This window comes from Aythya marila, assembly GCF_965140915.1.
Source record: "Aythya marila genome assembly, chromosome: 6".
NCBI classification, from domain to species: Eukaryota; Metazoa; Chordata; class Aves; order Anseriformes; family Anatidae; genus Aythya; species Aythya marila.
Genome location: NC_139047.1, coordinates 24,413,489 through 24,436,532, shown reverse-complemented (window position 1 = coordinate 24,436,532; position 23,044 = coordinate 24,413,489). Strand labels below are relative to the sequence as shown.

At 48.2% G+C, this 23,044-nt stretch overlaps 1 protein-coding gene across 1 annotated transcript in view; it reads right to left on the bottom strand.

Moving 5' to 3' along the window:
• The window catches only part of ADCY5 (adenylate cyclase 5), a 215,830-nt gene extending 193,029 nt beyond the window's left edge, over nucleotides 1–22,801 (bottom strand). The window contains exon 1 of the mRNA XM_082763626.1: nucleotides 20,806–22,801. Coding sequence (XP_082619752.1) covers nucleotides 20,806–21,816 — 1,011 coding nt within the window. The 5' untranslated portion in view covers nucleotides 21,817–22,801. The remainder of the gene's footprint in view (nucleotides 1–20,805) is intronic.
• Nucleotides 22,802–23,044: the final 243 nt, after the last annotated feature.

Genomic DNA, 23,044 nt, shown 5'->3' with positions numbered 1-23,044 from the left:
GGATGTTTGATTATCCCACACTTAGGGGTTTTAAAGCATGTGGGAGCCAGCATTGAACCCGGATGGTACCAGTTCCTCCTGCAATCGCTCTGTTAGCGACATGCCTACAGAAAAGCAAGCCTGAACCTCCTGGACAGTTTAAAACATTTATCAAGCAGCTTGAGTGAAGCAGGGCTGGTGCAGGGAGTGTTCCCAGCAGAGCAGGGTGAGGAGGCACAGGTCTGGGGCTGTACTTTCGACTTCTCCGTACTGGGCGCGATTGCAGGAGCTGTGCCGATGGCTGCGTGCAGATAAGTTCGGAAAGCTTCGCTCTTCTGGGCCCCTCGCCTCTCCTTAAAGGGGAATCCCAGCTCTTTTGCTCTAAACCTTCCCACCTGCTGGCAGGCTGCTCCTCACCAGAGGGCACACATTTCCTAGGATACATAATTTCCCAGATATTCTTGATAGTGGTAACTGCCTGTCTAGGATGCGGGTAGATCACTCTCAGATCCCGGAGCCATACGCAGCAGATATATAGCATGATAGGAAACGGGAGTACAAACACGCACAGTGTGACAGCTCCTATCCTGAGATGTAATGGGGTGGGACATAATCTGAGCAGGCTTTAGGGTCAGCCCCATGAACAGCAGACCCCTCTGTGCTGGCGTCTGGCGACCGACCTGCTCCCCTGAGCTGAGGCCTGGAGGTCTTGCCCCTGCTGCTGCTGCTCCAGCCCTCACCATGGCAGCACGGCCACCACAGCCTTTGCCCCACGTTCACGTTTGCACCAAAACCCTGAAGCCCACCCTGCTGGGTACCGCTCGAGGTGGGGAAGGGAGAGGGACTTTTCCCCAAAAATTCATTTGAGCAGAGCGATGCAGGCCCATAGTCTGAGTTAACTTTAGACTTCCAGTGGAAGAGCTGCTGGCAGCATGCCCAGATTCCTTGGCCTGCTGCCTGCTGAGTCCTCAGAGACTATTTTTATCATTATTTATTTATTACATTTAACTATCTTGGGGCTGGACCGCAGACAGGCGGAATCTAAAAATGCAGACGCTCAACGGAAAGCTAGCTGGGAGGTAGGGGGGAGGTTAATTATAATATCTGGTCCTGTCCCACTGAGGAGCAAAAAAAAAATAAAAAAAAATGCAACAACTTCTAAGAGAGTTTGTGGCTTAACAGGCTTAAATTCTTGCAATTCTTTTAGGCACCACATTGCCTAGAAAGAAAAGGTGCTGGCTCACCTGGCAGGTACACGTGCCATTCCCATACAGTCTGGCAGACTGGGCAACAGCTTGTGAATTCAGAGAAAGGTCACGGACTAGCAGGAGCAAGAAAACGATGCCATGGAAGCTGACAACCCATCGCAGCAATACGGAATAGGAGGCCACTTGTGAAGAGTGACTTGAAGCAGTAACTAGTGCTCCAGTGCCGACCAGTTCTACCTGCTGGGACCCTCCCCAAGAAAGGCACTCTGCAGCTTCTTTGGCTGCCTGAGAAACACCAAACCGTCCCACACAGGCTGCTTGTCTGGCTTTTGCTGCTAGATACCTAGTGTTTTGCTACTGCCTTAGAGGTCTGCCTTACAGACCCAAGGGTAATTCCTCTCAGTCCTTCCCAGCCTGAGCTGGAACCAAGCCAGAGAGACCATATATCCCATTATAAAGCCCAAACCACACTCTGCTATTCAGAGAATGCAAAGCCAGCCAAAGCCACAAACAAAACGGATTGTTCCAAAATGCATTTCCAGATGGATCGCGATGAATGAAACTCAGAACACCTACAAAGAGATTTCCATCTTCAAAAGGAATTTGTGATCTCCCTGAATACCAGGCCTGGGAACAGGAAACTAAGGCAAATGAGACTAATTCTTTCTACAACAGAAATACTTCACACTCAAACGAATGCTTTCCACCCACAGACCATAAAGCCTTTTTTTTTTTTTTTTTTTTTTATATAAAAGCAAGCACTACTCTGGTTTCACATAGAATAGCAGAAGCAAGGCTTGTAAACCACTTGTCCAGGGTCAGGCAATACAATATGGTATTGTCAGCATTTTGACCTTGCTTTTCTAGTGCTTACCTTGCCCTATTGTGCTGTCTGGACAATGTGTTGGTAGACAACAGGCTTTCTATTCCAGCAGAGCCCTGTAAATCACAACCACCAATCTGCCCGCATCATGCCTGGGTTTAACTGAATCAGGAGCTGGTGGCTGTTGCCAGCACAACACTGATGCAGGAAACCTCATCCTATTTGCACAGTACCAGCAGGAGCCTTGCAAGCATGACACAGCATACTGCCATGCAGAAAGCAGAGCTTCACTGCTGCTGCAGGGGACAGCGTGGGTCACAGCAGCCCACGTAGCTCACAGGACCAGCACACCCCCTTCGTTTCAGTGGGATACCCCTTGGTGGGATGTTTCCCTTGGTTTCAGTGGGATTTCTGGATGCAGGAGGACTCACAGGTATTATGATGTCTCAACACGCTCTGAAAAAGTTGGGCTGTGTGTGGAATCTGACAAATTCGAGGTCTCCCCCTTTTGCGCACCTAAGACATCTATCCAGGCCTGGAATTTCGGGGTCTCCTTAGGCAGGTCTAAATCACAGCCCAAAACACAATGATGCTATCAGCGTAAGACGTTAGCAGTACCTTACAGACTATATACATGAATCCTGCTAAATACAGCTTTTGTTTGTAGTCCAAGCCTCAGAGCCAATCAAACATTAAATACAAAATCTTCCTTTCTCCCATTTAGAAGAATACTTTAGCTAGCAAGGCCATTTCAGTGAGATGTGCACACATTTCAAAATGTAAACATAGCAGGGCAGGAAAACAAAAAGGAGTGTTTGACTGCTAATGAATCACCCTCACTGAAAGTTTCCTTTGGGGCATGCTGCCATCTGAGTCACTTAGCTCAGCATGCTTTTTAGGTAGGCTTTTCTCCTGGCTTCATTCACCTGACTTACATCTCTCCAGCTTATAGGGATATACATCTCTACCCGACATGCTCTTGTAATGCTATATATAGTCAGCCGGGCAATGGATGAATGTTCAGCTATATTTTAGGCCTGCTGCAATCACAGTGACAAAAGCTTCCTCTAAAACAGCATTTTTCTTTCATGAGTAACCTTGAGACAGTCAGAACGGGGCTTGTATACCACTCCTCATCTTCAGAAGAATTTTGCTAAACATTAACTAGTTGCTCCTCGTATCACTTGTGGTGTGGTCTCTATAAACATGCATTAATTTCCTCATTGGTTTAACAAAGATGATATTGATAAATTGCGTTGCTAGAGATGAGAGATTAAAAACGTCTCCCAAGCATGACTTGGGCCCCACAGGCTGTCAGCCCTGAGATGTGGACAGTCGGTTAAACAGCAGATGTGCTGACTGCTTTCTCCTCTTTTACTCCAATGAGGTCCAGCTCAGGGCACATTTATTGGATGCATTAAACCAGAAATAAGCCCTTCAAGAGCTGTGCTCTGGCCTGTTTCACCCATACTGAACTCACACACAATTTCACCCCACAAGCACTCATCAGCTTGCTAAATGCCCTGCCTTCGCCTGCACTGTTTACAAGTGTCCTCTTCCCTTCCCCTTCCCCAGGTAATTTCAAATCCTGTCAGTTCCCAGCTTTGGGCATCCATGTGCCACAAAAATAACTCTGTTGCCACAACAAATGCTTCTTTCAGTAGCTGTGCCTGGCTATAAAGGATCATACCATGCATTAAACCAAGCCAGTAGATTTCTCTTCTGCTAAGGAGCAATTGCATCTGGTACAGCATGCCCACATTCAGCACTTCCCAGCAACCCCGCTCAGTGTTCCCTGCAGTAATGAACAAAGTTTTTACTCCTTCAGTCCTCAGCATCTCTCCTTCTCTCCATCTAGCCTTGTCAGCCTACACATTTCCCTTGTGGAAGAAGCTCTGAAAAGTAAAACATTCCTTCAATAAAAGCATAACCATATGCAACATCAAAAGACGTCCAACATTAGGATATGCTTATAACATAAAACCCCATCCCCTAGGAAAACCACTTCACTTAACTGATGACCTGTGCCACTGCAAAAGCACACAGAGACAAGTAGGATTGTGCACCGTGCTCTGCTTTGCCTGATGAAGGTAAGATCGCCTGATGAGCAGACCCTGTAAAACATCCTGCAAAGGGAAACTGAAATGCATCCACTCAGCTGCTGAGCCTGCTTCAACGTCAGAGCCACACTAACATCCCGCGGGATGGTGGGACACACCAGCTTCTTCCATCCTTCCATTCCTCACGGCTGTCTGCTTCCAGCCATTCTGCGTGGGCACCACACCATCCCCACGTGGTGGGAAGCTGTGACCTACAGACTTAGTTGAGCCTGTAAGGAGTGGTGGTGGTGGCAACGTGGAGACAGGACAAAGGAGCCTGGCAGCTGTTTGCATTGGATCGATGCAGACCCTCCAAAGATAAAACTTGCTAGCAAAGTCTGCTATGTTTACAGCTACACAGCAGCTGGCTCCTTTAAAACAGAAATGCTCAGGAACAAAACAGGAGGCAGACCTACCAGTGAGTTGTTTGGTGAAAGTTTCCTACAATTTTTCTATTGTCAGTCCCAGCTGAGAACTGTTTGTTATGGACAAGCTGCACGTGAAAGAGGGGACCAACATGTACACACCAAAAAACTTAAGTAAAGCGTTATCCCCTGTGTAAGATACATGGCAAGATATTCTGGGTCTCACCTTCAGAGTCTGTCTTTACTTCTTTCAACCCCTTGTTCTCTCCTCCCCCTCTTCTTTGCAGTCCCCTTCAGCCACTTCTAAGCAACCATTACCTACCAGCCTGTTGCCATATATCCACTTCCAAGGCAGCAGCAAAGCCTGGGCGAACTTGGAGCATTTGATGCCCCATCTCTTTGCTACAGCCGAGGCTCTGTGCTTCACTGCATCCTACACAGCACACTCCCAGACTGCTAATTCAGCTAGCTCATGATATTTTGCTCAGCAGGCACCAAATAACACTTCACAATTCATTTTAATTGCAAGTTCTTTGTAATGTTTTCTTTGTTCAAGAGAGAGGAGAAAATTTAAGAAGTGGTTGGTCTGGCCTCTGTAACAATACTGGTACAGATCTAAAGCTTTCAAAATAACAACAAATTTACACCAAAAAATAACAACCGCAAGTGATGTCTCACAGCTGCCTCTCCTCATCTCCAGGCCCCATCCCACTGATCTTCCTGGTTTTATTTCCAGCCTTCTGTCCCCACCACCTCCCTAGGGGCCCACAAGACACCTCTGTCACCTTGCCTGCTCTCTCCTCACACACAGGCTCTCCTTCACAGTCCATTTTCAGTCCAACCCTCCCCAAGGTCCTGCAGACTAACTCCCCAGATCCCACAGAACAGCCCACCTTCTCTCAACACCACACTGCCAACACCATTCTCTTGCTGTGGCTGGTGCAAAAGGCATGTGGAGAAGCAAAGAAAACAGGCAGGCAGGACTGCGAGCACAGAATTCAATAAAGAAGCTGTAACCTGTTCAACAAAGAAGCTGGAACCCAACCGTTAGCATCCCTCGGTGCTTGCCTTTCATCTGCACAACACAGACCATGCCCTTCCTCTTCAGGCCAACACACAAAGCATTTTTACAAGGAGCTTGTTCACTTTTGCTCTCTGAGCATTCAAATTCAAAGCTGTATTCCCATTTGGAATATTTATGTGTTTTAACAAAACCTGACAGACACCTAGCCTCTGAATATACTCTATCTTTCCTTCCCAGCACAAGTGTGCTGTTCAGAGTCTAGCCAAAGGCTCTGTGAGGATCCTTTCTGCATTACCACACCTGTTTGCACTGCTGATCACATAAGTAATCGGCCTGCTGGGGTACGTGAGATTGGTCAGGCAGCTTATGCCATTCAAGAGCAGCTACCTCTGAAAGCTTGACCAAATAAAGAAATCCACAAGACTGTTATTTATTCTGTAGAAGTGACTTGAGGCACGAGGAAGCTCTCACACTGCTTGGTCAATGAAAAACGTGGTTTAGGGTGATTTTAGAAAGCTAATCACACAAGACCCACTTAGGAGCCTGTACCTAACTCAGCTTCCAGATGCCTGAGGCATCCCATGTTGAGTGCCTAGGCACTACATTAAAGAGCAGTCAGGGACACTGGCAGGTTAACCAATTCAAGACGATCACTTCTTCAGACCGTATCCTCCTCCCCAGATATTGAGACTGGAAAGGGCCCCAGGAAACCATAAGCATTTCTTTTGTGCTGTAAAACTATCTGGGTCAAGCCTGCTATCCCATGGGTTCACCATGACAAGTATCAGACACTCCACATGTATTAAAACCCACTCCGACATGGTACAATGTCCCCACTATGATTGAGACAGATGCCCATCCAGGAGGATCAGATCACTATTCTTGCCATGCTCCTTGAGCACCCCAGCTTTGAGGGGGTTCTGCCTGCTCAAGGGGCTGGTCAAACCTTGATCAAACCTGAACACAAACCTTAGATCAGGCCCGAAGCCATGAACATACAGCTGTGCATGCAACAGCTCCAGAAACACTGTGAACAAGAACCAGTTTAGGGCACAGTTACGGAAAGAGGTGCCAGCCCAGCATCCTCAGCCACTCCTGACAATGCGTTATTGTTCCCCTATAATGCAGTTTTGTTTAGGGCCCTCTTTGGAAATTCCATGACGACATGCATGCAAAGTGCCAGGGTGGATGCATGTGCTCCTCTGGTATTGTTTTCACCGTGGTTAATATTCCACCCACCAAGACCTCCCAAACAACTGTCTGCTCCATATGTTCACGACTTCATAGAGCAGGGATATACAGTCCTGTCTATACACAGTTTCTGTCTGCCTGTCCCCATTGCTCCCAAAAGTCACCGGGTGCCTCTGGCAGCTGCTTTTCAGGAGTTTTGGAGGGCAGCCACAGTGATGGGGCCTGCACACCCTTGTGAGCTCCCCGCCCTTAATCACCTGAGCCACTGGTCCTGAGGACATAAAATCATGGCTTGATTCACACTTCTGTTAAAGAAACAACAGAAAAAACAGTGCAAGTTCTCAGCACAAGAGGGTTAGGAAATAACTTGTGTATTACCACTAGCTAAATAAAATCCTCCCCATCTCCTCAGCAGAGCAGCACTTGACCCGCATTATCTAGAAAGCACCAGCTTGCCTGTTGTCCTGTGCAGGCAAGTTCTACTTAGAAAGAAACACTGGCCCACACTTGAGCTGTCTCCATGATCTGTGGAGCAGAAGAAAAAGGCTCCCAAGGCAGCACCATTAGCCCAGTGTGCCATCCTCAGTGGAGGGGTCCTCTGAGGTAATTTTTCTTTTGGAGGGACTAACGCCAACCTTTTCCTTCTTGCCCACAGCACTCACTCAAGAGTAAAGCTGATTATTCCATACTCCTACCAAAGAGCAATCCCGCCCTGTGAAAAAACTGCTTCCACCTAAAAAATGTTTCATAAACTACCAGCTCCCTATTAAGAGACATGTTAGGAGTCACTGTGCAGATATTGCTTGTAAGGCATTCAGAAAACAAACCTGCATGTGTGGTCCATGTTGCAAGGTGCTCTGCTGCAATAAGGAAAGCCATACAAGGAGGCCTACACCAAAACACCCTGATTAAATTAACGTGCTCCACCTGTGCTCCCATACCCTCCTCCCACTGTCAGCAGCTGGAGAGGTCTCTTCTAGTATTTTAACCCTCAGTTTTTCCTATAGTTGGTGAGTACCCATCCACATGTTTATTTGCCAGACCTTTTCCCATCCAGCTTCTTGTTTTAAAACTTTTTTGGAGCACTTAATATTCCAGTTAAGACACAGATGGATATACAGATAGAGTTTGTACATGATCCAGCTATACTGTAGGATACGTACACTTCAGTCAGTAACATGTTGTCACGAATGAACACTGCATGCCACGTGTAATTTAAGGTCCTCCTCACCATGATACCTAGAAGAAAAAGAGGCAAATTGCTCTGCAACTTCCCACCTGCATGTTTGTCTGCTCAGTGATGCCACTTCCAGAGGAGCTCATCAGAAACCACCCCAGCGTTGTGCTGAGAACAGGCCAGAAATGGGGAATGACAAAGCACGCCAGGGAGAGACAGGGCTGGAGGACTGCAGCATGGTGTGCAAGTCACAGCCTGATTTTCCAGAAACATGTAGTGCTTCTCTCCAGCTCTGATAGCAGGAACAGGCAGGTGGGCTAGGCTGGGCAGCAGAAGAAAGAGACAGATGCCAAGGTAAGCCTGAAGCAAATTAAGTATCAGAAGGCAGCAGGTTCCTTTGAGACTGCCTGGTTGCTCTTTTGGCAGAGGAGGAAAGCAAGCCATTAAAGAGGCAGAATACAGCAGTGTAGACTTCATTTGCAGCACTAATTGCCATGCACGTGCACTAATTGCCCTCACATGAAATGCAAGGGAGCAGGCACTACTCTAATCCCATGCTGGAGGTGAGGCTTCCAAAACAGTGCTTGTTGGGTCATGCTCTCAACCACACACTCGATTCCTACCAAAGCAAACTGGAGGGAATTGGAGCAGAGTCTTTTTTTTTTTTTTCCATAAAATTATCCACTGAAATTTATTAGAGACTGAAGAGGAAGCTTTCAACCAGTTGTTCTCAGCCTCCTTCAGCTGCATCTGTGTCTGCTCCTGGCTCCTTGACATCACTTTCTCACTACATGATGCCCAGCTGCCATTCCGCCAGCTCAGGTGCATATGTGCACCTCCCAGACTATTTTAGTGGAGGTAGTGGACTAAATTAAGTAAACAATGGACTAAACAAAGTTCAGCTGAGTTGGGCTGAAACTAGGATGGGGGCAAAAATGTCTCAGTTACTGAGTTTGACAGTCTTTTTGTCAAGCACTGCTGCTACAGGACATGCAACCAAAACTCTGCAAGACCCAAATCTCAGTAATCCTTTACCACGTGGGTGAAGAAGAGGAAAACGCACCTCTCACCACTAAGTTTTTACAGTGTTTCTTCTTTCCTTTTTATTTTTTTATTATTGTTTTTCCCTGGGACCTACAAAGGAGTCAGGCCGGGGAGAGACTGGAGACACTGCAGACATCTCCCACCAGCACCCCTCTGAAAGGTGTGCACGGCAGGGTGGCTGGTGTAAGGCAGATGCCTTTCAGAAAGGTGAAGACTGATCAGTGTAAATCAGTCACTATTGTTCTACGCCAGCTGTCCCTTCATACAGAAAAGCCCTGAGGGGAGTTTAAGGCAATTCCCAAGCAGCCAGAGGGAAAAAGGTATTTTTGGTGGCTGGCAGAACACATTTAGATTCTCATTCATTTCTTCTGGTGCTAAATACAAACTAGACAAGGCAATAAGGATTTAGGGTATGGTTAGAACAGAGGTAAGATTCCTATTAGATCTGGCAGCGACAGGCAGTAACAGAGGGAGGGAGGAGGTAGCCTGGCCATTAAGCTTCAAAAGCTCTTTAACTCAGCCCAGGAAACTGCAGCTCTACCTAAGACCCCTGCTCGTGCAGAAGGCACCTTTCAGGCTTTTTCCTCTCCACTGAAAGGACAATGTCAAATTTTTTTCCAATTTTTTTTTTTTTTACTTCCTCCCACTCCGTCCTGACCCACTGGCCACCAAGCCAAAGTTACCATGCTACCCACCTGAATGGAGTATGACACTTCTCCACCCATCCCCAGGTTTGGCGGGGGGGCTGTCAGCCCCTGAGGTTTTACATGTAGCAGATACACAGCAAGGCACTGGGTGAACAGTGCATGCAGGGCTGTAAGTCGCTTAAACAGAGGAAGAGCTCATGGAAACCAGGGGAGCTTCTCCAAAGTGGGACCCAGAACAGCATCACCGGCTGCCACTTCATGGTTTAGCAACCTGGAATCGCACACCAAGGGGCAAGCAGAGAGGGCGACACTCTTCTAACCACTCATATATTCCCTTTTCTAAGCCAATACTATTAAGCACTCCTGTCTTATACAAGCTCCGGTCTTACCCTGGAGAAATTATGGTAAAGATTTGTCTGCTCAGAAAAGTTCATCAAAATAAATTGAAGAAGATTATTTAAACCTGTGTGAACACTCCTCTTAATGAGCGTGACTTTATTTAGTTTGCATTCCCTCTGGAAGTGAATTAAATTAACTGGGTCCATTTGCATCTACAGTAGTTGAATAAGGTGATTTCAGCAGTGGACAACAGTTTCTATGTAGTATTTTTTTTGTGGCTTAACTAATCCACCTACAGCTACTTTTCCGGGGCATCACTACTTGGACAAACCTTCAGTGTCATGACTACAGCCAGATAATCATTATCTACATTAGTTTAGAAGGGAAAATTGCAGTCTCCAAACTTTAACCAATGAGAGATGAAAACATTTTCAGGAAATACTTCCTCAAGTATGTGTTCACAGCCATTTCGACTGTGGCTGCAAAAGGCACACACTCCTAAGAGCCCCTGAAGCAGCCCTGAAGTGCTAACAGGTCAGGAACATAGTTAACTAAGGATGCCTGCTCCACCAGCTGAGGAGGACTACAGGATGAAAGGGAAGCCACCTGTGAGAGGAGCTGAGCATCAAGGTTTTTGCTGGCACTGCAGCACTTTCAGGACCACCACATTTATGTGCCAGATGTCATAAACATGTACCATTTGTGACAAAGAGAGAGAGCAGCAGGCTTGGGGTGGGGTGGGAACTAAAGAAAGTGAAACAAGGAAGCTAAGAGCCAGTTTCAGCTAAGAGCAGACACAGAGTTACGGTCATGGGCATCTCTACAACCTGCTCATCAAATCCTACGCAGGGCTGTGCATGCTTGTTTGCTTAAAACAGGCACAAAAACAAAAAAGCATATCGGCACCTTCGTGACTCCAAGAAGCATGGATAAAAAGGATGGGTGGTTTTTGGATGAATATGTGATTAGTACCTGTCACAAGCAGTTTAGGCTGACTTAGTCTTGTCTTGGTGGATTGGGATGGTGTAGCTGACCTCCAGAGGCATCCTTCAACCATATCATCTCCAGTTCTGCAGCTTTCAAAAACTGTCAGTGCATCTGTCATAGCAGTGGGATGGCACTTGCTCCAGCACACTAACATGACTAAGAAGACACAAGCCTGAGCTCTAGTCCCTCATTTTATTCTGGCTTTTCAACAACCCTGCAAATTTCTCAGATACAGTAGTAAACCCCACATATGAGCAGTAGCTACGTGACGGTGCTTTCATGTACTGTTAAAGAGTCAAGAACAGAAATGGAGCAAAGAAAAATGCCATATTCAACAACAGTTACAAAGGCAAGAACGTAATTACCCAGTATGAAATCTGGGCATGATGTCAGAGCCCTTTCACAAACTAACACGACCATCTGTGTTATGTTTCAGGCAGGCGATGCCACCTAAAGCAGGAAAATCCCCCCAGTATGTTCCACCACAGGGCGTTATAAACCTGTCCTACTAAGGTGGGGGAAGCAGAGGTTCGGTTCACCTTCAGTTCAGAGACTTGCTGATTCCTTTTTCAGCTGGCAAATACTGTGCGTTCTGCATTAAAACGATTTTCCATGCCATCTGAACAAAGTCAGTAAGCGTAAGAGAAGAATCAGTCACCGAGCTGCACTAAGAGCCATCAGTAGTCCTTCCTGGCCTCGCCATCAGCGAGCTCACTGCAGAAAAGCCATTCCCACACTAGTAACCTCCCTCCTGCTTAACGGTTTTAAATACTGCAGTTAGCTTTTAAAGAGCTAGAATGACATTTTAATTACACAGTCTCCCACCGCACTGCATAGCATCTTCCTTTGCAGGCACCACACAGCATCGCTTCCTTTCCTCTGTGAGATTACTAGTAACCACCTGCCTGAAAAAAAAAAAAGCAATCCCATTCAGTTGGAAACATCTTCATTAATAATGTATTCCTTGGTCCACCCATTTGTGTAATTCTGTGCATAAATCCCCATACATTAAGCAAGAACACAGACAAAGCTGCTGTCGGGTACCTCCCAGCAAATGGAAAGAATTCATCACTCAGCAAGCATGTCTGAGCAGCTCTGTCATCTGTGGGCTGACTGGCAAACTACTGTTTTTAGAAATACTGATTTGAGTAGTCCCTTACCACAGTGCTAGCTCTAAGAATTCAGTTTCCAGTGTCTGAGGTACACAGAAATCAGTGCTAGTAACATTTAGTCTAGAGAAGGGAATAAAGGGAAGGAGCCACGGCTTTTTCTGAAGGGGAGAATGCAGCCAGGGAACTGTCTGTATTAGAGATGTTTTATGACAGATTCTTGCAAGCAATGTCATAGCCTTTTCTTTTGACTATGAAGTGAGACAGAATGTCTTATACAAGCTGCAAACGCGTTTAAGGAATAAACAGTTTGCATAATTTGCTGCTTTAAGAGATCAATTTCTAATGTCGGGGGGGGGGGGGGGGGAAGAGCAACTTTCTGCATTTATATTCCTCCTCTGTTGCATCAGCACAGTCCTTTGTTTACTGTCTACAAAGATGCACTCTGATACTAGTGGAATGTGTATGCTAAATCAGTAATGCAGCTTTAATCCTCAACTCAACTCCCCAGAAGTAAAGTTTCCCAGGAGGAGGGAGCATGGCAGCTAAGCACTGCAGTACCATAAAAGCCCAATTCGCAGTAAAAACTTTTATAGGCGTTGCATGGATGCGTACAACATTTCATGAAGAGATGCGAAAGTTCAGCATTTTGCCTGAAAAGCCATCGAACTGCAGAAGAATCAGTCTGGCTAAAGGCGACAGGGAGGAAAACCAGGGCAGGACTGAGGATGCTTTGAAATACACTTCTCTTCTGGCTTCTCCTGCTGCATAAAACTTTGACCATACAGTGCACACTGGATTTGCCTGATGCTATTTACTACAGACAGTCCAGATAACATCTTAAACACACAAACGTGATTTGTGTTCTTGATGTCTAGGGAAGAGAGCAAAAGATGCATCGCAATTGCATTAATCACTTACGATGGATATGAAGAGAAGCACACACAAACATTTTATTTGCAGAACGAAGCATGACGATACAACAAAGCATTCTACAGCTAACATTGAAAGGAAAATCCTACTCTTCATCAGAAGTCAAGCCTGGCACTAGGAGTGATACTGTCGGTGATGCCAAAGCTGCCCATGACTTCTTCTAAATTCACTTGTAAATGCATCACCTTTGCAGTGCAAAACTAAATGCGTCTGGCTGAAACAGTTCTCAAACTTGTCTAACCACCAGGCTTTTGAAGAAAGAAGGGCTTCCCACATCATCAAACGCAAGCTGGAAACCAGAAGCTAAAGGCAGAGCTTTAAATTGTGCTCAGTCCACTGCTCCCAGTATCAGAGCAAGACCAACCCATGCTAGGTTCTGCTGCAGATCTGATCAGCAATGCCATTCCTCTACCTGCCAGCAGTGAGGCTGGCAGCTTGTCAACACCATAAAACATCAAGTACAGATTTTCTTGGGAGTGGTCCAGTCGCAGGTGCTAAAAAGCATTTTGCCTCTTGTCTTGGCCTGACAGCCATTTTTTTGTGTGATCTCGTTAAGTACTTGAAACCTCAAGCTTTTCTACGATAAGGTGAGAACATCTTGGAGGTCAGGAGACAAATAATAAAATTCTTGTCTCTTTCTCACACCCCCTCATAACTAGATTATCCTTTTTAATATCTTTGGGGTTGTGTTTTTTCATTCACATGAGATTTCCCCTTGGGTTTTTACCTAGCCTAAGGACTCCATAATAATGAATCAATTTAAACTCCTGGCAGGAGGAGGATACATCTCGGGTAAAGACAAAAAAGGTTTTTCTTAAAGTATCATCAATTTAAAAACAAAAAGAAGAAAGAGCATCCCCTGGATGCAAGATATCACAAGCTAGGATCGCTAGGCTAGACTTCAGAAGGAGTAAAGGAGCTAACACTGAGTGCATCCCACATCAAAACCCAGGACTCACAGGAGATGAAAAAAAGTCACTCAGCAGCTACACAGGAACCCCACCCACTTCCCAGAAGCTGTGAATTTTTGCATTCCTCACAAACACACACGTTGTCGCTATCCTACCACTGCAGGCCATGAAAAAAAGCCATATAACACATCCTGAAATCTCGGAGCAGCTATAAGGCTGGGGGGAGACTGCTGCGCTCTAGCTCCGTCTGCACTGCGTTTTCTGGGTACATATTATCCTTGCAAGGTGCCATGTAAATCCTACAGTATAAAGCAGACGGCAAGATAAACCTTGCCCAAGGGTAACAAAACTTGGAGCCCTGTCTTCCACCTCCCCAAACAAAAGCGGGTATTTTCTCTGAACCGCACCCACCTGCACAGTGAACAAAAAAAAAAAAAAAAAAGAAAGAAAGAAAGAAAAAAAATGAAAAAAAAAAAGAGGACAGGCACATTTCAAAGCACAGGTTCTCACTCAGAAGCAACCAACTTCTATAGGGTAGACCACTTTACCACACACATGGAAGCTGCTGTCAAAATAATTTTGATTTTTTTCCTCTCGATGTTTCAGCTGCTGCTGAAGATTTTTTTCATTGTATCTTGTGCCAGGACAGAAGGAAAGGTCTTTTGGTTTGATGAGAGGATGAGAGTAATACCCACTACCAAAATGCAAAAACAAACCCAGCTATTCCCAAAAGACCGTAACTGTTCCCACTACTGAAACGGCCAAAAAAGTTAGCAAATGTTTCAGTTTTCCTAAAAGATTCCAAGGGAGCTGTGGTGCATGACTGAAAGATTAGCTAATCAAACCCAAACTGAGAGAGAGAGCGCATTTGGAGAGCTGTCTGGTGCCCAAAGTTCACATTGCAGCTGGGCAGAGTCCCAGACCTCTTCCAGCCCGGAGCTCAGCAGCACCGTAAGGATATTTAGAAATCACCTGAATGCAGTTAGTAACAAAAGACCACATCAATAAAAGGTCCTGACTCCAACAGGTCTGTGACAGAGGACAGGGTCACGCGTGGCTCAAACCAAAGCCCCCAGCCCAGGATGCGTGAGGTCAAGTCAACAGCCACGCTGTGGGGTTACAGCACCCAAAGCCGTCCTTCTGCCTCCTGCACCTCGATGAAACCTGCTGACATTTTGCTGAAACATCTTTGCCTCTCCAGAAGGAAACAGAATTAGCACACCCTGCCTTTTCCAGCCCATCAGATGCTCAGCAGGACAAGCCTTTTGCCAGCATTAGCGCACCTGGCACAGCACGGCACCCAAATCCTCCCCCACTGAGTTTCGTATTCAACTCGCAAGTTCCAGGCCAGCCATGGGACTGCAACTGCTACCACAGGGCCAAGAAAAACGAGTTGAATGGGTCAGTTTACTGAGACAACGAACCTACCAGGAATGCAGAAAAATTAGACATATGGCCCTCGGTAAACACTGTTACGTGAGCAGTTATGGGTGTCAGGGAACGATACAGTGAAACGAAAAAACAATTCAGGGTGGTGGGAAGGAGGGGAATGATGCCCAGGAAGAAGATTAGGAGGTGGCAGGACCACACGGTAATTTAGAAGATAAGACAAGCAGACATGCCTCTATAAACCTCAAGCAACACAGTCATTCCCCAGAGATACCAACAATATTCCTAATAAAGACTAATTGATATACAATACCTCAGGGATTAAATTAATTACCTCTGTTAGCAAATTACACTAGGGAAGGCAATTATCAATGCAACAGCTACTGAATGTTTCAGGTTGTCATTTTTTTCCTAACCTAAAGGCCTCATATGGTCAATTTTTACTGAGTTCAGTCCAAGCGTGGCTCTGTCAGCCTTCAGCTGTGAGGGCTGCCGGGGCACATCTTCCCGCACGAGCAGCTCTGCTGTGTTTACGCAGAACAGGACATTAAGTGCTGCGAGGCACACGGTAAGATCACATCCTAAATAAGCGTTACTCAAATTTATTTTCCAGGCAAACAAAAGTAAAAGAGCAGTATGAAACTGTTAAAAAAAAGTGACAAACAGATCTACCTGCATTTCAGGTAGCACATTTCTCCTCCTTTGTGAATAAATGCCACTAGAAGACAATGAAAATGCAATACAGTGACTTGGTAACACTTCTGAGAATCTGTTAGTCTCAAAATCAGTCATTATCTACGTATCTCACGCATGCTGCAGCTCAGTTGGAACACGCAGTACTACTTCTCCTGCTATGTGACTAGCTTCTCATCGAATGCCATTTGAATTGCATCTAAAAAGCATCTTTACGAGGTGCTAGAAGATATCCAGAAGTCAATACCCTATTACAGTAAGATGTTTTTAGCTCTGCTGAAGTGACAGTTTATCTAGGGAAAGGAAAAAGACGCATTTTCATACCATCTTCCTAGAAATGGTTAAACTGAAACACCACACTTTCGAGAGCCACTGTGCAGCTGTGGATCAATCATGTATCATTAACATGGACTGCCATGGAGGAAGGCCAACACATACACAGTTCTCAGAAGTGAAGGATGAGGAGTACTCATGTAATGTTGTTATGATGGAGGCGTATGGAAAGGGACCGAGCAACAAGGAGCTCAACATCAGGAGCCTTGAATTGGAGTGCCAAAAACAAGAGCCGTGTACTGGGGCAGCTGCAGACAACTGTGCTATTAGAAAGCCTTTGCAGAAGGTTTGCAGTAGTATTTGGAGAGGAAAGAGAACTGAGGTTTTCAGTTTCTCTTTCAGTGAGGTTACAGACACAAGACAAAAAAAAAAAAAAAACACCCAAAAAACACACACCCAAAAAAATCTTCTATACATCTTTCCCAGTCTTCTGTTTTTGTGGTACCTTAACAGTCACCCACTCACACTGAATTAATAAACTACAAAGCCTTAACTGTATCCTTGAACAAGGAACCTCAAAAAGTTACAATAGAACAGGTTTGGATGGGAAAACAGGAATAAATCTAACCTCAGTCCACAGGTTTGTTTGATGTTTGTATATTGCATTCTTATCCTTCACTCCTGGTCCCCCATCCCTCCCACACACCATCCCCATCCCTTTTCAACTCTGATTCAGAGCCCAAACAACTCCGTTGTGAAACTCCCTGTCCCTTCGCCCCTAGCCTGACAGAAATGCCAGGGCTTTCTCAAGACCTGCTGTGCTGAGGGCAACTGGTCCACTCACATGACCGCAGTGAAGCATCTGTGCTCACCCATAAGCTGCTAGTTCCCCCCGTGTGTCCATGCAGATTTTGTGGGTTAGTTAGGTGATCTGTTTCTTCTGGAAGACGGAACAAATCTCATTATCAGCTTTGTTGTGAATACAAGACAATTTATTGACAAATAGTGTGTTTCCTTCTCAGGTAAGTATTTGACAGTTTTATTGGCGTTTACTTCTCACATGAATCTTGGAGTTGACTACTTCCAGAGCCCAGAAACGTATCACAACCACCAAATGGAAAAGTCTAAAAAGATACAGTGTGAATACAGAGGGGAAGACAGACCAGTGTGCACTGAAACACATTTGTAACTCCCATCCTTCCCAAAATAATGCAAGGACACAAAGCTGAAGACAAATGCAGTCATCCCCTCCCCAGTGAATCCAAACCCAGTCCTTCTGGAATTAATTGATCCCAGGTACACAAAAACCTTTAAGTGATCAAGATTTGTCGTTGCAGGAGTGTCAGACATTGAGTATTCTCTGCTACCAGCAGCAGTCTGTGGAGGTAAGTTCTCAAACAATTTCTTCTTATCCCCTCACTCAGCAGGGGATAGCTTTTGAAAGTAATGCAATAATTCACACTAATCGTTGTGTTTTGTTCCAGTTTAACATTAGTTCAAGAAGTTGGGATCATCGCCTGTACCCAGTCAGACTCACGGAAGGACCACGTACACCCGCTGCTTTCACCAGGGGTACTCAGGCTGCTCGTTTGAAAGGCAGGCCCCAGACTCCTCCAGTCAGCAGGCAGAAGCCAGAGCTGCCTTTCAAAGTCCATTGACCCCAGAATTGTTGAAAAGCAGCTCAGCTGAGAGGGAACAATCACAGCTACCTTTATTCCTGCCACTTTACCAATTCAGAAACAGTGGTGTGCCTTAATCCTTTCCTGAAGCAACGGATGAGGAGGGCTCTCTGCCTTTAAAGACACCAGCCTGACTAGCATCACCGCAGACCACAACATCTGGTGACAGAGAAGTCCAGGAGTGCTAGGAGCAAGGCTATTCAGACAAATAAAATCGTGCATCCTCAGAGAGGGAATCCAACAAGTTGCCTTTCTCCCAAAAGGGACTGACAACTGAGAATTTCACCATCTTTCTCAAGAGAAGCAGCGAGGCTTTTAACGGGCTCCCCGAGCCTCGTAAAAGCTGGCAGAAGTCTATGCAAGAGTCACCCAGCTTGAGATTTGAATTATAAAATGTCTGATTTTTCCTTGCTTGGAAGCAACTGGGAGAAGATTAAAAGAAAACAAGCCCTCACAAAGAATAACTTGCTGAAGTACTATGGTTAAAATGCCATGACAAGAAGAGGCTGGGGGACGCACATCCCAAACAGCCTTTCTCCTGCGAATGCTATGGATAAAGAACCATCTGGTCACGCAGTCACAGATGCATTCGTATCCACTTCTGCTCCACAAAACCCGGGCTGATGTGACTGTCAGAGTGCAGCCACTGAAAACAACTTAACCCTCTCCTCTCGATTTTATCCGGCCTTCATCCACCTTCACCAACATGAGTCTGAAGGGAAAAATAGGGCTTACGTGCTTCAGTGGGGCAGAGCTGAACGCGCCACATTTCCATGGCAACAAAGGCAGCCCCAGTGAGAAAGGCCTGCTCGTAGCTGTGAGGCAATGTGCTCTGTAGGAACAGATTTTTCTATCAGCCAGAGATAGCAGCTCACGTTCATACGCAAATGTGCAAGGAATCTTGATTCTTGGCCTTGTGCAGCCCCGCTGGATTCAGCAGAGCTGTGCCAGTGGAGACCGCAGTGAGATAGAGACTGGCACTTGGGGTAAGTAGAAAGAAGTACAACGTGGAGAGAGACGTCATCTTTGAAAACAAAGTGAGAGGACTCCTAAGATATTCTTCACCAACTAAATGCTTTTCTGAAGCTGCAGTAAAGCCCAGTTTTGGCACGAAAGGGAACACAACTGTGGCACACAGATTTATGAACACTTCACCATCCCCTCCTGCCTGTGCTTTTACCTTCAACAAGTTCACATTTATTCACGTGCTCAGCCTCTTACAAATAAACCTGCTGTGCTGGGAGGAGGGAGCCAGTCTAGCGATCCTGAGCTGTAATCATCCCAAATTCTCCACCGAGGGAGTCGATCATTTAGGCTGCGTCCCGTTAAGATACAGTTACCGATACTTTCCACTGTGACAATACCTTATATGCTCATCACTACCGTCAAAAATCAACTTGTAACAGATTAAGTCTTTTTGCCTTCATCATGATTTTGCCTTCCTATGTAAGAACACAGTCTCTGAATATATCAAACTGAAGAGGACAAGTCTCAGTGTATGCAGGGAAGAGCATGCACAAGGCTCTGTGGGAACCAGAGCGGCGGTGAGCAACTTCTGGCATTAGCAAACTTTTCCAAGTCAAGCAGAAAAACAGTAACAGTCCCATTTACAGCGTATGCTCTGCTGGAAATGCACAAAAAGCCATTTATATCAAGCATAAGAAAAATATGCCATGTGCAGTTTATAAAAATATCTGTAACAAGCTAAGAACAAAGCCAGAAACTGTCCGAGCAGGCTTAACTGGGCAGGGACAGGGGGAGAAGAGAATAGGGAGCAAGCAGGGGGGAATGCAATAATGATTTCAAGGGATATTTTGTACAGGGAAGTAGTGACAGCCTGAGCATACTGGAGTTTTATTGATATGGAGGAAAAAGCCCTAGAACTTTTCCTGACACTGCAATCGGTGAAACTCAAAGCAACTTCACAGCCAGGCTCGAGGCAGGTGTTGCAAGCACAAGGCTGAATTTTGTGTGATGTGACAGGTCGGTAGGCTACCGAACTCCTGGTGCTAACAAACACACAAGCATCCAGGCTGGCTGTGACAGGTTCCTGCTTGCTCAGACCCCTGCTCCTTAGATGGCTGGTGATTATCACATTGCCATGTTTTCAGTCGCTGGTTCTGGGATCACCACGGTGCCTACTGAGCTGGTAGTGTATGACCTGCATGGCCACTTGCTTTGCTTTGTAAAGAAGAGCGGCACCTTGTATTGCTGTTGTTTATACAGATATGGTAATTAAAAATTGCACCGTAATGCGTTCAGCAGTAGTTTTATTGTCCCTGTGAACTGAGCTGCTCCAGTTAAATATGATATCACTACTAAATAATCACCTGCTTTTATACATCTTTATTTTTTTCTAGCTGCACATGAACTCTGGGCTTCCTCACCGTCGACATTTCCAGCACATCTCAGAGCAAACACCTTCCTGGTAAACCAAAAGCTTATTCACCGTTTCCTTGGAGCACGCTCCCCGACGCCTCAGCCAGCCCTGCGCCGATGTGAATTTAGCCCCTGGAGTTACACACGAGGATAGCCTCTACCTGACAGAAATCACGAGACTTTCCACATGTTTGTTTCCTGGTGATCCGGCAGCCTGCGGGACACCGTGCCACAGGTGCATGTGGTGTGGAGCTGTTGACACTAAACACAGCTGAAGGGCACTGGGGGCTAGCCGGCCGTGTGCCGCTACAGTGGGTGTTGGAAACCCCTTGGACAGGTTTCCTAAACGTTCAGAGCCTTAGAGACACCAGCACCGAGGAAACACAGCTATAAAAAAAAAAAGGGTAGAGGGTACCACCAGACAGCACAACATCCCACCGAGCGGCAGGTTGCTCGGGGCTGGGGACAGGCAGCCAAACCCACCGTCCTCGCTCTTCCAGGGCAGGTTGGGGCTGCTGAGCGCACAAACGAACAAACAGGCTGGGGGGTCGCCTACCTGCTTTAGGAGGAACTTATCCTCCGCGTTGATCTTGAGGGAGACGGCCAGGTGGATGGCGGAGAGCACCACCCCGCTGATGACCGCGGCCCTCATCCGCACGGGCAGTAGCGTGTAGATACTGTAGATGAAGAAGACGGTCCACCAGATGCCCTCCGAGGCGCTCCTGGGCCACACCAGCAGAACCCCTACCACTTGCACAGCCAGGATGACCAGGATGACGGAGTAGCACGCCAACCACATGTGGTCCTGGTGGAAGTCGTTGCGGTTGCACACCATGCACAGCACCACCATCAGCAGGATGGCCAGAGAGAGCACCACGACGTAGGATACCTCATAGCGGCCGTGCACAGCATGGAAGATCAGCATGACCACGCAGACCAGCACCAGCACGGCCATGAGCATGGTGAGGCTGCTCTGGTTGAGTCGGAAGAAGTAGCGCTGATAGAGGCGCTCCAGTTTCTCCGACTGGAACTTCTTGGACCTGAAGATCTGCAGCAGGCTGCTGCAACAGCTGCCCATGGAGAAGGCCGCCTCGGAGCCCCCCTCGTCCCCGTCGTCCTCCTCAAGCTCCTCGATCTTGGCCTTGATGCGTCTCTCCTCCAGCCCCAGCTCCACGGACCGGGGCCGTACCTCCCCCTGCTCCCCCAGCTGCCGGGGGCTGGCATTGTTGGGGGCAGCGGGGGAATCACCACCAGGCGGGTGGCGGGACCGGTGACGTCGGCTTTCGTCACCGTGCTCCTGCCAGGCGGATTTGGACCTAAAGCTCATCATCCTGCAGCCACTCTCCCCGCGGCTCCGGCTCGCCTGGGGCTCGTAGTCTTCCTCGCTCCGCCACCTGCTTGCCATGCGGGAGGCCTTCTTGCCCGAGGACCGGTTCGGGGGTGGCGGGTAGGAGTAGCCATTGGCCCTGGCCTCCGCTTCGCCCCAGGCTGAGCGATGCTGCTCGGTGCCCGCCCAGGGCGCGGGGCCACCGAAGCCCGGGGGGCTGACGCTGTTGGACCGGGACATGCCCTGCGAGAAGGGGCAGCGGGCAGGGGGCTCCCCCACACCGAAAGGGACGACCAGAAGGGGACAAAACCCCAAAACACAACAAGGGAAAGAAAAAGATGGGGGAGGTCGATGTGAAAAGAGGGGGTGCCAAAAATAAAAAAAAAAAAAAGCCAAAAACCCCAAAGTCTCCGCAGCGTCCCCTAGAGCCGGGGCATCCCGGGGGGGGGGGGGACCTCAGGGCAGCGCTGGCTCCATCGGCGGCCCCGCTGCTTCCACACCCGGGGGGCGGCGGAGAAGGGCCGGGGGGCGACGGAGGGGACCGGGGGGGTGACGGAGGGGACCCGGGGACCCCCTGCTCAGGGCAGGGCGGCCTCAGCCGCTGCGGGGCGGCCGCGGGGGGCTCGGTGCTCGGCGGGGGAGCCGCATGGCAGCTCGCCGCGCCGCGCCGGCCCCGGGCACCCGCCGCCGGGGGCCGGGCACGGGGCGGGCGGGCGGGCGGCGGCCGCCCCGCGGGGAAGGCGGCGAGGCTCAGGCTAAGGCTCGGGCTGCCGGGGCCGCGGCGGGCGGCGGGAGCATCCCCTGCCCCTGCCCGGGGGGAGCCTGCCCGAGGCGGCTGCTGCTGCTGCTGCTGCTGCTGGTGATGGTGGTGGTGGTGCTGCTGCTGCTGGCGGCGCTGCTCCGCCGCTGGGAGGCGAGGCGAGGCCGGAGCAGCCCCGGCGGCACGGCAGGGCGGGCGGCAGCCGCAGTGCTCATGCACATACAGCAGGCAGAGCTGGGGAGAAAAAATAAAAAAAATAAAAAAAATAAAAAATAAAATAAAAAAAAAAAAAAAGAGGAAAATGGGAAAAATAATTAAAAAAAATAAATCAGGGAGGGGAGGGCTCGGCACGCTCGCCCGCCCGCAGCGGCACGGCCGGGACCGCGATGGGGACGGGGAGCGGGACGGGGAGCGGGCTGGGGACGGGCACGGCACAGCCCGGCCCGCCCGCCCCGCGCCCCTTTGTACTCCCCATTCAACCGGGCGCCGGCCGCGCCGGCCCCCGCCCCGCCCCCCGCCGGCCCCCATTGGCGCGCCCCCCGCCGCCGCCGCCTCCCATTGGGCGCCGCCGCCGGCCGGCCCGCCAATGAACGCGGGAGAAGGGAGGGGGGGGGGAAAAGGGAGGCGGTTTAACCCTTTGGGTGCCGCGGGAGGGCGAGGCGCTGCCTGAGCTCCCCCCCTCCCTCAACTTCCTGACGGGGCGCTGCC